This window comes from Arvicanthis niloticus, chromosome 10 (genome assembly GCF_011762505.2).
Source record: "Arvicanthis niloticus isolate mArvNil1 chromosome 10, mArvNil1.pat.X, whole genome shotgun sequence".
NCBI lineage: Eukaryota > Metazoa > Chordata > Mammalia > Rodentia > Muridae > Arvicanthis > Arvicanthis niloticus.
Genome location: NC_047667.1, coordinates 11,293,334 through 11,308,870, shown reverse-complemented (window position 1 = coordinate 11,308,870; position 15,537 = coordinate 11,293,334). Strand labels below are relative to the sequence as shown.

Sequence of the window (15,537 nt, the reverse complement as noted above, 5' to 3'; positions counted from 1 at the left end):
ACAGACGTTTGTGTGACACAGGGCACAAATTGAAGTGGGTTTGTTGTTGGGTTTTTGTTTTTGTTTCTTTAGTTTTTTTGTTTCGTTTGTGGCGCGCGGGGGTGGGCGTGGGGTGCGCTCTGTAGACTAGGCTACTCTCAACTCAGATCCACTTGCTCTGCCTCCCTCGTGCTGAGATCAAAGGCGAGCGCCACCACGCCCGTCTACCAAGAAGATTTTAAGACTTAAACCTCTTCTGACAGGATACTAGAGCCTCTCTGAGCCACAAGGAATTCTGTCTTCCAATCGGCTTTTTTACCGTTCGATCTTGGTTTGTAAAACTCGCGGGCCATTAGCAGGGTGAACAGGTTCACAACGCGTCCTCCAGTCCCCAGGGGGCGCTGCAGGAAATTCGGTCTCTAAAGGGAGCCCAGGTCTCGCTAGGAACCGTTTCCACCCCAAAGCATTTCCGCCCCGCGGATGCGCGGGGTCCAGCGATACACTTCCGACTTGCAACTGCGCACGTGCATCTGTCGCTCCGTGCAGACGGCTGGGCGGCCTGGCAACATGTCGCAGTTACAGATGAAACTCCTGCGCAAAAAGATCGAGAAGCGGAACGCCAAGCTGCGGCAGCGGAACCTGAAGCTGCAAGGTGAGCTGTGCTGAACCCCGCAGTGGCGGTCGATGTCGGGAACCCAGAAACTCGGCGGTGCGCCGGGCAGCTTCCGGCGGGAGCTGGGGACCCGCGGCTCGAGCAGGCCTCCTGGGTCCCAGCCCCCGTGGACCCTTCATTGGTTCTGCTCTTTCCCGGCGCGTGGGTTTCTCGACTCAGGGTGGAAGCGGGAGGCCTCGGACTTTCTTCTCAGCCTTCTGTTGGCAAGGCATTTAACAAAACCTACCGATTACCCTAGACTTCTCATCGTCTTTAGTCCCCACGTAGAACTTTGTATCTAGGTGCCCTCCATTACCGTTCCCGACTTTTACTTTGTTGCTGGATGTCATCCCCTGCCCAAACTGAGCTTTCCCAATGATACTGTTGTCTCCCCAAACCCGTTCTCTTCATTCCTGCAGCGATCCTCGTTACTTGTTAAACGCAGAACACTCCCAGTGTTCTTGTCCCACACAACTTAGTAAATTCCTTAACGTCTTGGTTTTGGCACAAGGACTTAAATAAAAAGTTGACGCTTGTTACTTTCTTGTTGCAATTTCTGTAGCTTGTTTAGGTTACTCACGTACCTAAAATAAATCAGTGGTTCTCAACCGTCCAAATGTAACCCTTTTAATACAGTTCCTCATATTGTGGTGACCCTCACACGCCATAATATTACCTTGTTGTTACTCTACGGCTGTAATTTTGCTACTCTTTTACGAATCATGCAGATATCTGACATGAGACTCCTGAAGTTGGAGATCGAGGGACCGGTAGGTTGGGAATCGCTGAATAAATCCTCCGTGGGAAGTGCTGAGGCAAATTGTCTTGACCCACATAATTTTCAACAGATTGTAATTGAAAGAAAGCCCAGAGAGGATGGTGGGTTTTAGGCACAAGTGTTGAAGTCTCTTCATTTAGCACCTGTAAAATGATTAACACTACTTATTAGCTACTTCTCGGTGTGAGTGATGATGTAAACTAAAGATGGTGATGCTTCCATTCTCCTTTTGTACGAAAAGGAAAACCTTGTAAGGATAGTGTGGGGGTTAATAATAGGACAAATAAGTGGGTTTTGTTAACTGAGTTTCCAGTTCCCCAAAGTCTAGGAAAGAAAGTTGAGGTGGTTTTTGTTGTTGTTGTTGTTGTTGTTTGGGGGGGGTTGTTTTGTTGGGTTTTTTTTGGGGGGGGGTTGTTTTTCGAGACAGGGTTTCTCCTGGCTGTCCTGGAACTCACTCTGTAGACCAGGCTGGCCTGGAACTCAGAAATCTACCTGCCTCTGGAAGTGAGTTCGAATGATGTGAAATTATATAAGTAATAGTTGTGGGAATGTGAAGTAAATGTCATTCTGTGGTGTTTATCAGACGCCTAGCCCTAGCTGTTCAGGACTAGCTCTGTAGACCAGGCTGGCCTCAAACTCACAGAGATCCACCTCTGTTCCCTAAGTGCTGGGACCAAAGGCGTGTGCCAACACCAGCAGGCCAAATACTTAATGTTAAAAGTATATTTCTTCTCATTGCTGCTTACTAGTCATTTGGCTTAATTATGCTGATACTTTCCTGTCGCAGACTAATATATAGCCATAAACAGATAAGGTCTTTTGAAGTTAAAACAACTTTCTTTTACTGACATTCTTTTTTCCATAAAGAAAATGTGCCCTTTCTATAATACAGCACCAATATTTGGTTTCAACAGTGAACGTATAAGAAAGACTAAATGATTGAAATTCCAGAAAACCTAAATCTCTCCTGCGAAGGTTAGTGTTTATACTCCTAACAGTGTACGTTCTGTTTTTAAACAGAAGCATCAGACACGAGCCTGTCACAACCTCAAAATGGAGATGTGCCTAAAGAAACAGGAAAAGGTGGAAAAGCTAAAAAGGCCCTGAAGCATTCTGCACCAGCGGGCTCAGCAGAAGCGCAAAGTGCAGCCATTCCTGAGGAGACCGTGGAAAATGCCAAAGTTAAAAAGTCACCTCAGAAACTTACCACTTTACCCAATGGAGAAGCAGCAGCAGCAGCAGCACCGGCCCCTGATTCAGAACTAAAAAAGAAAAAGAAGAAAAAGAGGAAAGTGGCAAATGATGCCGGGCCTGGTAGGTTTTTGGTGTCTTGTTTTCATATTGGTCATTCAGGTAGCTTTTCAGCTCTTGGTCACTTTGCTCTATTGTGTGTGTGAAGCGTCCCCTATGCTCAGCAGCAGGAGCCTAGCCTAAGAGCTAAAAGACACATCTCATTGGTAAACAAGGGAGATGGGTTTTAAGTCTTTCCCAGATATGTGTCGTGTTTTAAGTTGGCTGCCCTTGGGAAAAGTTCAAGTTTGGTAAGAATTTCTTTAGGTTTATAAGACTCCACTGTGGTTGTAGGGAACAGTTCATTGAGCTTTGTAAATAAACTGGATATACCATCACATAGTCTTTTGAGTTTCCATATTTCCCTGGTTTCAGAACTTTAATTAACACACAACATGGATCCAGGCTGGTAATGGGGAGCGTGCCCCCAGGCTTTTCTGTGTGAAGATACTTCACATTAATTATTCTTTGACCTCTTGATTTACTTGTCTTTTTCCCATATTTTTTTAATAAGCCCTCTCCCCCATAACCACTTATTTGCAGAGTCTATAAAATAACAGCATAGGGACGTTGCGAATAAACAAGACATTGATTTTTTTTCCAAGTGAGCAGACAGTACAAGGTAGTGTGTGAAGAGCAGGAGAGAATGTGATAGTAAATTCTGGTGCACAGATGAGCCTCCTGTTGAGCTGTGAACAGCAAATGAGGCAGGGTAAGCCTTTTCACTTGGCTCATTTGAGCCCAGGATGCGGTGTTTACGGAGCATACGTCTGTACTTAGAAAGATGGGCTGGGACCATCTGAACCCTGAGTGCAGAAGTGAGAAGGGCCCTGCCTTTCCTCCTCTGCCCCTCACAGCTTCACGGCAGCCCCGTTTGCATTGCCAGCTAAGAAAACATGGCCCTTGCTTTAGTCTTAACATCTGTGGGAACCGGAAGAGCCTCAAGCTTTTAGTGTTTCATCTTCAAAGCAGAAGCCATGTGATGGCAAGGGAAGAGAATATTGGTGCTTGTGTGGGTTTAATTCTAAGTTGCTGTATTCGAACATGAGCCCCTTTCTCATGAAGAGTAAAGTTCATGGCTGCTGCCCTCATACTGCTTAGTGGGACTTAAAAAATATTCTTTTTTTAGAGGCGGAAGGTGTTAGTGCGTGCTGTCAGTCCCAGCACTCAAGAGACAGAGGCAGACAAATCTTTTGAGTTCTGAGTTAAGGACAGTCAAAAGTTGAGCTTCAGGATAGCCAGGGCTACACAGATAATTATTGGTGGCAGGGCGGTGTGGTCATTTTTTAATCTGGAATACTATAATGCTTTAAGAAGCTTTAAAACATTGTTTGTTTGCAAATCATTTATACCTCCAGATTTTAAATATTGAGCAAGTCTCTTCCCCCCCCCCAAGAAAGGTTTGTAACAAGTATCAAATAATGTTGAGCTTTAAAAAATATATATTTCGCCGGGCGGTGGTGGCGCACACCTTTAATTCCAGCACTTGGGAGGCAGAGGCAGGGAAGTTTCTGAGTTCGAGGCCAGCCTGCACATATATATATACACATATATATGTATATATATATGTGTATATATATTGTATATTATATAATATATATAATATATGTAATATATAATATATTGCAGATCTTTCTTTCCCATTGGTTATTTTACCAATAAAGAGGTTTTGTTTGTTTTTTTAAACCAAGATGCCAAAAAAGTAAAAACTGAAGAAAGCGCTGAGGCTTGTGAGGAACCAGAAGATGCTGTGAAGAAGGCAGATGACAGCGAGGTGCCCAGCCTGCCCCTGGGACTGACAGGTGATGACCAGGGACTTTTCCAGGTGTCTTGTCATAGAAATGCCACATTGTGACCTTTAATTACCAGCCAGCAGTGAGTTTTGTATCTTTGTACAGTTTTCTTTTACCTTCTACTTTGTGGTACCTAGGCAATTTTCTCCATCCCTTTTTTGTTTCTCTGTGTTCCTAATATTTAAATTGTTAAATATTCTCACAGCTTCTGGGATTCAAGAATTCAGACTGGAATTCATTGCCCTAACCAGAATTATATAGGAGTTGTCTGAGCCGTTCTCAGGAGATTTTGCTTGCCTGCTTCCTGCTGAGTTCTGATCTCAGTATTTAATGCTTACTTGCGATTGCTAAAGTTACCTGGTGGTACTGTACTGAGTACAGTCTTCAGAGAAAATACTGAAGTTACAGAAGTGATTCTCAGCCAGGACAGTTTTGTACCCCAAGTCAAGCAACAAGCTTTTCTCAGAAATAGCCATGTTAGCATTAAAAGTTGTACACACCAAGCCTGACTGTGGGCAGTCTACTGATGTCTAGAGTATGGAGGTGCCACACAGCATACGTAAGATACATAGGAGAGCCACTTGCCCTACATACACAAGGTCTTGAATTTAGTCCCCACACTCAAAAAGAATTCTTCAGCCCAGTGCCAATTTAGATGTTCCTTTTTTACAGTGGGGCTGTATCCCAATAAACTTGCTGAGGTTTAAAATAGAAGGAAAGAATGCACTGAATGCATACTACCTTCTGTAAAAGTATCTTTTATTCCCCTGGTGTAATTGTTGTCTCTAAGGCTTACTGCTTCTGTCTGCTAACCTGAGCCTAGTCCTGGCAGCTTTTTATGTAGGCCTAGAATGTTTTCAGCCTCTCACTTAACTATTGAATAAGTTCACCCTTTCTAGATCTTCCTGAATTCTGGCTGGATGGTCAGTTTAACTGTTCTGGTTAAAAATTTCTTTCCATATTGACTGATTCAAACTGTCTTCTTTCAGCTTCTGACTGAATTGTTCTGCTTGGCCTGATATGTTCTAATCTTCTGGTTCCTCATTCTCTGGTTCATTCTGTCTTCACTTGTGTCTAGCTTGTTCTCTCTATACAACCTGTCTTTGTATAACTATCCTAGTAAAACTGCCTCTCCTTTAAGTAGCTTCAAATTTCTGTTCTTATGAGAGTTGGGCATATCCTATTCTGTCAAATCTTTCTCTTATTTGACATGGGTGCCTCCTTCTACAAACTAACTTCACCTTCATTGTTTGGGATTAAAGGTGTGTACTAAGGACACACCTGTATTGCAGCCAGATGGATTAAAGCTATGTGCTAAGGTGGAGCCACACCATAACTAGAACAGATTTGTTCAGCAAACAACACAGTATTGGGGTTCACACTGTGATGAAATATCCTGTGCAACTTTGACAGTAACCTGCCCTAAACATGCTCCCCAGGGCTGGAAAGATGCTTAGCAGCTGAAAGCAGAGGACCAGAGATAAACACCCATATTAGTGGCTCACAGTGACCTGTGCACAGGTGGTTCTAGCTCCAGGGCATCTACAGGGGTCTGCATTCATGTACACATGTCTGCACACAAACAGACATGTGGTTAAAAGTAAAATCTTTTTTTTAAAAAAAAAGATTTGGCCTCTGGTGGGGAACAGTCATCTAAGAAAGCCTGATTTATAAAAGCATTACGTATCTAGTAGTTTATTGCTGTCACACTGAAAATAAAAATGAAGGTTGTGGATGTTTTCTCACATCAGTCACAAGTCACCACCATCATTACTGCCACAGCCGCGGCAGCAGAGTGGAGGGCTCGGTTTTATTATGTTTAATGTCTATACTGTTTCTTCCGTGTATGGTACTTTGCCAACATGTATGCATGTGCCCATGCGTGCCATGGAGATGAGTAGTCATTTTACTCCTGGGACTAAGATTGTGGGTGGTTTAGAGCCACTGTATGGGTGCCAGGAACGGTACCCAGGTCTTCTGCAGTAGGAGCAAGTGCTTTACTAGACCATCTCTCCAGCCACTCCCAGTGTTTGCACATTTTATACTGCTCAGCATTTCTCTCTCTATGGCTGTTTTCACCGTTGTCTTAGCAGTGACTGGACATTAGTGTCCGGCTGTAAGAAGCTCTTGTGAGATCAGGTAGATTAGGCAGCAGGGCTGGCACTTTCTGACCACACAGCTTGCTGATGGTAAGCTACCTCCTCCTAGGTGCTTTTGAGGACACTTCGTTTGCTTCCTTGTCGAATCTTGTCAATGAGAACACCCTGAAGGCCATAGAAGAGATGGGCTTCAAGCGCATGACGGAGATCCAGCATAAAAGTATCAGGCCGCTTCTGGAAGGCAGGTACGGCTGACATTGACACAGGGACATCCCTGTCTGCCCTTAGGACTGTGCAGTTGTAAAAGTAATGCATGTGTGTTCCTCTGATTTTGTTCTCTTACGGAAGCCTGTTAGGCTCTATCAAAGACTTGCGTTACTTACTGCTGTATCAGTCTTTGTAATTTAGGTGCTAGGCACCTTGTGTTCTCACTCAGTGCCTAGAGCATGCTCATAACATACAGTGTAGGTTAAGTACATCTGCGTGAGTCAAATAAATGTCCTTTTTCTTCTGCAATACTAAGGGATCTTCTGGCGGCTGCAAAGACTGGCAGCGGCAAAACCCTGGCTTTCCTCATCCCTGTGATCGAGCTCATCGTCAAATTGAAGTTCATGCCCAGGAATGGTGAGGCTGTCTCTCTGCTGTTATGTCAATAGGATTTGTGTCTCTGAAGGACTTGTGGAGATGGCCCTCTGTCGCCTTTTGCCTTTTAGGAACAGGAGTCCTGATTCTCTCTCCTACCAGAGAACTGGCCATGCAGACCTTTGGTGTTCTTAAGGAACTGATGACACACCATGTTCACACATATGGGCTGATTATGGGTGGCAGCAACAGGTCTGCTGAGGTGCAGAAGCTCGTCAATGGCATCAACATCATCGTGGCCACGCCAGGCCGGCTCCTAGACCACATGCAGAACACGCCAGGCTTTATGTACAAGAACCTACAGTGCCTGGTTATCGATGAGGCTGACCGTATCTTGGATGTTGGGTTTGAAGAAGAACTAAAGCAAATTATTAAACTTTTGCCAGGTAAGTAGGTGGCATCTGCATGGGCCTCACAGGGTAGTTAAAGACCCGTGATTGGTGATCTTGTAGGAAAATTAGTATCTTAATATCGGAGTTTTACTGTGGCCATATGAGGAGTGTGGGCCTGTCGACTTCAGAAGTAGTTCTGCTGGCTTCATGCAGCACATTACCATAGCATATAAACTAAAACGCAGCTTCAGCAGTCTCCATGTGAGGATTCCTTGTAAGAGTTGAGCTCTGGCTGAGTCCCTCCTCTGTGGTCCCTGTTTTTATCTCCATGAGGGCAGTCTCACCTTCCATGTTGTAGTCATAGATGAAGTCTTTCAACATGACAAATTGTTCATATCTATAATAAGGCCATGATCCTGTATGTTGTCCTGAAATAATTGACATAAAAAACCATGTGATTATCCAAGAGTGGAAGCAGGAGTTCAGGGTCATCCCTGAGACCTTGACCCCAGAGTTGCATGAGAGTCTGCCTCAAAAAATAAAGTAGGCCCAGAGAAATGGCTCAGCAATTAAGAGCGCGTGCTGCTCTTGCAGAGGGCCCAGGTTTGGTTCCCATGGCCCACACCACATGGTCATCACCTGTAACTCTGGCTCCAGAATCTAACCCCTGAGGCTTCTGAAGGCACCTTAGCATACAGACACACAAACACTTAATCTAAAAATAAGTAAACCAGTCGCCTTTAAGTATGTAATTTTTGATACATTTGTGTACTGCTTGAAAATCATAACCATAAGCAAAGTGATGGGCAGTCAGCTGTTGAGGTGTGTGTGTGTGGTTTGCAGCTTGCGACTGCTACAGTTTACAATGCACGTTCACTATAAGTTGTAGGGTTATATAGATGCTTTTCTTTTGAGTGGCTTGAAGAAAGCATTGCTGGTGACTGGGGAAGCCGTAACTAACCATCACTCGGGTTTAATTTGCTTAGGATTTGTCCATTTCACCTAAGTTACCATGTTTATAGACCTAAAATTCACATTATAACCTTACTCTTGATGTTATCAGGGTATATATACCAACAGCAGAGCCCCTCTTCCTGGACTCTCTTCCTAAAGTGTAGTTGTGAAGCAGTTATGAGATTCTTTGGAAGGTTTGGCTATTTTTGTGTCTTTTTAGCACGTAGGCAAACCATGCTCTTTTCTGCCACACAAACTCGAAAAGTTGAAGACTTGGCAAGAATTTCTCTGAAAAAAGAGCCGTTGTACGTGGGTGTTGACGACGATAAAGAGGTTGCCACAGTGGATGGCCTTGAGCAGGTACTGTTTATGACTAGCTTAGCACATACTAAAAGTCAGTCAGTAAGGCCTTAAGGATCCTGCCTGGTGTTTCCTTGTGCTTCTTCAGAATGATCCACATTACTCACACACATACACACACCGTGTATTGATGGACGCAGTGACTGATGGACGGGAATCAGATTAGCAGACTTGTGTTTGGTGTCTCTGACTCTTGAGTATAAAATACTGTGAACTCTATGACCAAACCAACTTCTATTCTGTTGATGCTGCCGTTTATGTAGGAAGCAATACAGCTAGAACTTGTTTCTTAATTATCCCCATGAGGTGCCAGGGAAGTTGGGTGGTAGAGAGGAAACTAGCTTGGGGGAATAGGTACATTCCTATGAAAGTCAGAAAAGAGATGCCATATCTGACTTAATGAAAACAAGTTTAAGCTTGAGTAACTCTGCTTGCGTGCGTGCGTGCGTGCGTGCAGCTAATGTCAGATAGCTTCCTAATGGCTCACCATTTGAATGTTGAGAAGAATCTCATTTGAACCAGTGTGTGTGGACTTGGCTAATCTAGCTAGCCAGTTTGCCCCACTGATCCCATGTCCTGGGCATTGGGATTACATGCTAGCTGCCACACTTACCCAGCATTCCCATGGATGCCTGTCCTTGGCCCTTTACATGCTAAGCTGTGTTTCTAGCTCCAAGGCAAATTCTTTCAATGAGTAAACAGTTCCATATGGTTGGGGTTGGTAGGTTGGTATAGTCCTTAACTGTGGCAGAAAGGCCTTGCAGTGCACTGCTGTGTTCGATCACATTCTTTTGTGAGTAACCTGTTCCCCCACGCCATTTCAGGGATATGTTGTTTGTCCCTCTGAGAAGAGGTTCCTTCTGCTGTTCACATTCCTTAAGAAGAACCGGAAGAAGAAAGTAATGGTCTTCTTTTCATCTTGTATGTCTGTGAAATACCACTATGAGCTGCTGAACTACATTGACCTGCCTGTCTTGGCCATCCATGTAAGTGAGCTTGTTGAGAAATGGGGTAAGCCTTCCCATTAAGTTACTCCCTCTGAACACAGATCTGAGTGGTTGCAGAAGACTAGTGGTCTGCATGGATCTGAAAATAGCTGTGACTGCTTGAAGATTGGGTGGTGGGAGGTTTTCAAGGCTCTGCCCCACCTGAGGGTCTGTAGGAGGCTGATGGTTGTTAGAGCTTCCCTCAGTGCTGTGGCCACTGGTAAGGTGCCCGTGTGCCGGCAGTCCCCTTCACTCACACTTTTGTACGCTTCTTGAATCACACAAGGACATGAAGAAGAGGGAGAGAAAGGAATGAGCAGGAGTGGGAGAGGACAAAAGAGGGAATGGGGTCAGTGTGAGCAGAGTACTGCACACAGAAGTGTCATAACAGGTGACTGCAAGCTAAGAGACACCCTCCGTCTCAGAAGGGTCCAGTTGGGGGGAGAGAGCCTGGGCTGGAGGAAGGCTGCTCTACAGTGTGGGAGCAGCTCCACAGTTGATCGGTGTACATTCCACTCTTGCATACAGCTTGAATGGCTTTTGTGCTCTTGTTGATTTTGAATCTAGGGAAAGCAAAAGCAAAACAAGCGAACAACCACGTTCTTCCAATTCTGCAATGCAGATTCAGGAATACTGCTGTGTACTGATGTGGCAGCCAGGGGGCTGGACATCCCTGAAGTGGACTGGATTGTTCAGTACGACCCTCCCGATGACCCCAAGGTAACTGGTGTCTTCAGAATGGATCTGTGAGAAGGACTGCACTTGCCCAAAGAAGCATGTCCCTTCTTATCCATGAGGCTTACCTGTATAGAACAGCCACTCTGTCAGCTGTAGGGTATCACTGGTGTTGAGTGTCAGAGACCTTGAGGGACTCAAGGCTTGTGCAAAGAGGTTTGAGTAGTGTCTGTGACCTTAAGAATGCTAGGTTCTTAGACTGGTGTGTCCAGCTGGTGTCTGGAGAAAGTAACAGTTGCCCTTAGACTGGTGTGTCCTGCTGGTGTCTGGAGGAAGTAACAGTTGCCCTTAGACTGGTGTGTCCTGCTGGTGTCTGGAGGAAGTAACATTAAGGAAGGAAGTGAATAAAGGTCTGTTGAGTCCACAGTAGGATAAATAACCACGTAAGGGCTGGGCATGTGCAGTGCTCTGTAACCCTAGCAGTAGCAGGGGAGGGAGGAGGACGGGGACAGACGGACTCTGAGGGCTGTGCAGCCATCAAACAAACAGGAAGCTCCGGTTCAGTGAGAGCCTTCCTGGACAAACAAGGCAGAGGACCATAGAGGAAGGCACTTGGCCTCCACCTCTGACTTCTCCATTCACAAAAGTACTTTGAATAAACAATAAGCTATAATAAAGTATTGGCTAGCATTTAAATTAATGTCCTTAGAAAACTGTTTTGAAGGTGAACTGTAGTAGTCATTTTAATTGGTCATTGTTGGTGTGACTGGCTTATGGAGCTGCTCTCACACAGCGTTGGTGTGGCTGATAAGTGAAGCTCTCTTGCTTTGGTGGTTGGCCCTGTTAAGGGGTGGTACCCACAGAGAGAATGCTGGCCCAGAGGGTAGAAGATGTCCCTGCCCAGGGAGTGTATATCATCTAGTGTAGGTGTGTCAGCATGCTTCATTCATGGGGGGACACAGTCAAGATGCTAGTTCCCTGCTCACGAAGACATAACTTAAGGCAGATTTTCTTGCCTTGTCACAGGAATACATCCATCGTGTCGGTAGAACAGCCAGGGGCCTGAATGGAAGAGGGCACGCCCTGCTCATCCTGCGCCCTGAAGAGTTGGGTTTCCTTCGTTACTTGAAACAGTCCAAGGTAAAGCCTTTGTTTGGAAAATCTTAAGTTGGGAGGAAGCTCCTCTTGACATGAGGCTTCTTCTCAGGGTTGAGCTGGTGTCAAAGCAGCACTAGGTGAGTGAGTGAGGCAATAACATGTGTTTCTGCCCAGGAAGCATGGACAGAAGGAACAGTCCCATGGCTTTGTCCCCAGTTCCATTTCCACAGTGACTATTGGAGGCTTTCTTTCTGGTTGTCTGCAGCCCTGTTCTCTGCTCCCCAGTATCCTTGCAGTCTGCTGTGCAGCGTCTTCCTGGTCTTTCTGTCACAAATGAGCATCAGATCTGTGCTCTCCCTGTGCCGGGCTCCTTCCCTCTCCTGACTGTTTCCAGCACTTCCAGGTCCCATCTCAGGTTTCCCTGGGAAGCTCTGCTTCCTGCTGCTCCCTCAGGGCTGGCCGTGGCCACTGCCTTTGCCTCCTCGGTCTTCTTGTTTAGGAAAGTGATTTGTATATTTTCTAGCCTCCATCTAATCTCCAACGTGCCTGGCTTTGCCCTTATTCCATCTTGCCAGGAAAGGATGCATCCAGACTACATATGGCCTCCTTGTTGCTAGGCCTGGTAGGTGCACGGCAGGCCTGCTTGTCTATGACACTAGCACCATGACACACTCCTGACGCACAGTTGTGCCACATGGATTTCCTCCTTCCTATAATATGTTGTAGGAATATAATAGTTCTTTCCCTAGACTTCCACAGGACACTGTTCAGCAAGTTGTGCTCCCAGCATACAAGTGTACCATAACAGGTTGCTCCATCACTTTCCTGTCTGTTCTCCAGGCCAGCACACATGCCTTTCTAATGGACGGCAGTAGCAAGTCCTGGTACACATATTATCTTCCCCAGTATGTAGCACGAACACAGGCTCTGTCTGTTTTCACAACTTTGTGAAGGTAATATTTGATAAATTCTGGGAGAGCTGGAGTCATCTCTGCATGGGCTCAGTGCCATTAGCACCAGGCACAGAGTGGTTGGTATTGAGGCCCCTCTCCTGATAAAGAGGAAAAGAGGTGATCGTCCCAGGCATGGTAGTACACACCTGTAATCCCAGCAGTCAGGAAGCAGAGGCAGGAGGATCACAGGAGGTTCAAGAGCAGCCCTGCTAGAAAAAAGGAAAAACAGGTAATCATTTATCACCCTGAATATCAGGGTCGGGAGGTTGGGGAAGTTAGCAGCAACTGCTTGCTGCTCAGTCCTTCACCTCAGCTTTTAAGAAAGAAATGCCGGCTGCCACGCTGGATCCATCTGAACTCAGAGGTGGACTGCTTTAGTGATGGGACGTAGCAAGCAACAAATCACTGTCCCTTTTCGGAGGCTTCCACAGCCCAGGCATTTCTGTCCTCAGAGCCAGCACTGTCCCTTGCTATTACTGCTGATGGGACACTTGAATCTTCATACACAGAATCCTGAGTACCCCTCTTACTGATACTGAATTGTTGTTTCTCCAGGTTCCATTGAACCAGTTTGACTTCTCCTGGTCTAAAGTTTCTGATATCCAGTCTCAGGTATACTTTTTGTTTAATTGCCTTTCTGGGGGAGAGATACCCTGCCCCAGTACTGCTCTGTGGAGTTTTGAGCTCAGTCACTGCCCGAGCTCAGTCACTTGTGGGTGATGCCGGCTTGGACCGTGAGGCCCTTCAGGATTCTTCACATGGGTCCTGCTCTCCGGGAGCCCTGCTGGAACTCAGTCTTGCACCTGTGCTGCCTGAGGCCAAGAGCCCAAAACCGAAGCAAGTGGACTAGGACAGACTGTTTTTGGATAACTGTTCTAATAGCTGAAGTCTGCTTTTTTGCTTTTTTCTTTCTGTTTCAGCTGGAAAAACTGATAGAAAAGAACTACTTTCTCCACAAGTCTGCCCAGGAAGCATACAAGTCCTACATCCGAGCGTATGACTCCCACTCTCTCAAGCAGATATTCAACGTGAACAACTTGAATTTGCCTCAGGTTGCTCTGTCTTTTGGTTTTAAGGTCCCTCCTTTTGTTGATCTGAGTATCCTTTGTGATGTTGTGCTGCAATTAAGGGGCTTAGCCAAGCTATTGGGGCTTAACAGTAAGTGGTGCATACCTCAGGTGCCAGCCAAAGCCTCTGGTGTTCATCCTGCCCATTGTGTATCTGCCTAGCATAGAACATGGGACCTGGAAGGGGTCAGCACGGACTTGTCACTGGGGTGAGAATTACCAGAATAAGGCAGCTCAGGATTTAAGTCTCTGAAGAACTAAGGCTGGCTGGCAGCAAGCCTGGCACCCAAGTTTGACCTCTGGGACTCGGGGTGGAAGGAGAGAAGCAAACATCTCCAACAGTTGTCCTGTAACCTCCAGTGTGTGCCGTGGCACACATGGCCACATGCATACACACAGGAATATTAGAGAGACAGAAATATGACTGTTAGTGGAAGGCAGGTAGTGTGTCTTCAGGGTAGAGAGAGGCACAGTGGTGGGAAGCAGCTGAAGAGAGAGGAAAGAGCTCTTGGAGTTCTAACCTTGTGTAGCCACCAGAGGGTTACCTACACAGAAATGGCAAGGTTGGCCACAGAAACCAAACCTGAGCCTTGGTCTAGGGGAGGGGCAAAGGGTGTGTGTGCACCGATGTGCTGGAGTCTGGACCATATTTTCAGAAGAAAGTCAGATAGGACTGCTTTTTAATGCTACTGTAGTAACTCCTGAGGGGATCCCGGGACCAGGTTGAGTTTCTCCACCCCAGACCTGTGACAGTCTGCTGTAGTGAGAGTTGGATTGTATGAAAAAGAATCAGTGCATGGCTCATGAGCCCTGACTCTGGTCTCAGCAGACCTGAAAGGCATGCGCAGTGACACATGTTCCGTTGTCCTCCTGACTCCGCTATTCTCCTCTGTCACAAGTATAGCGTGCTGGTTGAGGTGGCTACCACAGTTGACCTTGAAGTCATTGGTGTTCATTTTAGTGTACAAGCTTATTGTCGCTCCTGGTCTCGTGCAGGTTCATGGCACAGCTTCAGGCCTCACATCTCTGGTGGTCAAGGGTAGTTTGGCACAGGCAGTGCTGGGTGTGTTGGGGCTTTCTCTGCAGCTTGTCCTCTGTTGCTTGGCTTCCTTAACATTCTCCTGAAGATGTGAGCAGCCATGATGGCAAGCTTAAAAAGAGAGGCGGTGGCGGGGGATTCGGCTACCAGAAAACAAAGAAAGTGGAGAAGTCCAAGATCTTTAAACATATCAGTAAGAAGCCAACAGACCACAGGCAGTTCTCTCACTGAGGCGATCTGCCTTCCGCCTGGACTGACTTTACCCAACTTCCTGCCTACCCCCAGTTCCCTTTAAAAAGGAACTTTTATCGCATTTAGAATCTTTTTGGCTTTACTATGATGATAATATTTTATTTTTAAATACTTCCATAAAACAAATTATATCATTGTTTTAATGTTTTTTATACCTTTCCCTCTTGGTATATTCCTGGCTTTTACAATGGGCTTATGTTGGTTGGTTGGTTGTTTTCAAGAATATGTAATTGGGCTATAGAGATGAAGAATGAGTTCAAATCCCCCAGAAACTACTTAAGACAGGCATGGTGGTACCTGTAGAATCCCAGCATCCCTACAGAAAGATGGGAGGTGTAAACAAGGGTCTAAAACCAAGTATGTTTTGGAGAGCCCACCAGAGATGGTTACTCTGCCATGGTGTAGAGCCAACTGAAAGTCTTTCTTTTGGCCAGCTGAGACTACTAGGCCTAAGCATTTAGAGCAAGAAGCTTTTAAAGGTAAAAGGCGTTTGCTGGTATATTACTCTGCAGCTGCAGGGGCGGTCTTACACAAGCAGGCAGTGTAACTGAAGCTACGATCAATTTTCTGAGACATCTTGACCTTAGT

General features: G+C 45.9%; 1 protein-coding gene across 1 annotated transcript; it reads left to right on the top strand.

Moving 5' to 3' along the window:
• The first annotated feature begins 460 nt into the window (after nucleotides 1-460).
• Ddx18 (DEAD-box helicase 18) lies at nucleotides 461-15,085 on the top strand. The gene is made up of 13 exons (XM_034513539.2): nucleotides 461-631; nucleotides 2,430-2,723; nucleotides 4,391-4,501; nucleotides 6,701-6,836; nucleotides 7,115-7,215; nucleotides 7,305-7,619; nucleotides 8,740-8,879; nucleotides 9,704-9,865; nucleotides 10,433-10,585; nucleotides 11,567-11,680; nucleotides 13,147-13,203; nucleotides 13,512-13,689; nucleotides 14,786-15,085. The coding sequence occupies exons 1-13, from the start codon at nucleotides 547-549 to the stop codon at nucleotides 14,926-14,928; spliced, it is 1,989 nt and encodes a 662-aa protein (XP_034369430.2). The 5' UTR covers nucleotides 461-546; the 3' UTR covers nucleotides 14,929-15,085.
• Nucleotides 15,086-15,537: the final 452 nt, after the last annotated feature.

Excerpts from the sequence above, each read along its gene's own strand:
- Ddx18 (XM_034513539.2), top strand. The coding sequence starts at position 547 with ATGTCGCAGTTACAGATGAAACTCCTGCGCAAAAAGATCGAGAAGCGG. Across the intron at positions 8,880-9,703 it reads CAGTGGATGGCCTTGAGCAG|GGATATGTTGTTTGTCCCTC; the intron begins GTACTGTTTATG and ends ACGCCATTTCAG. Across the intron at positions 10,586-11,566 it reads ACCCTCCCGATGACCCCAAG|GAATACATCCATCGTGTCGG; the intron begins GTAACTGGTGTC and ends GCCTTGTCACAG.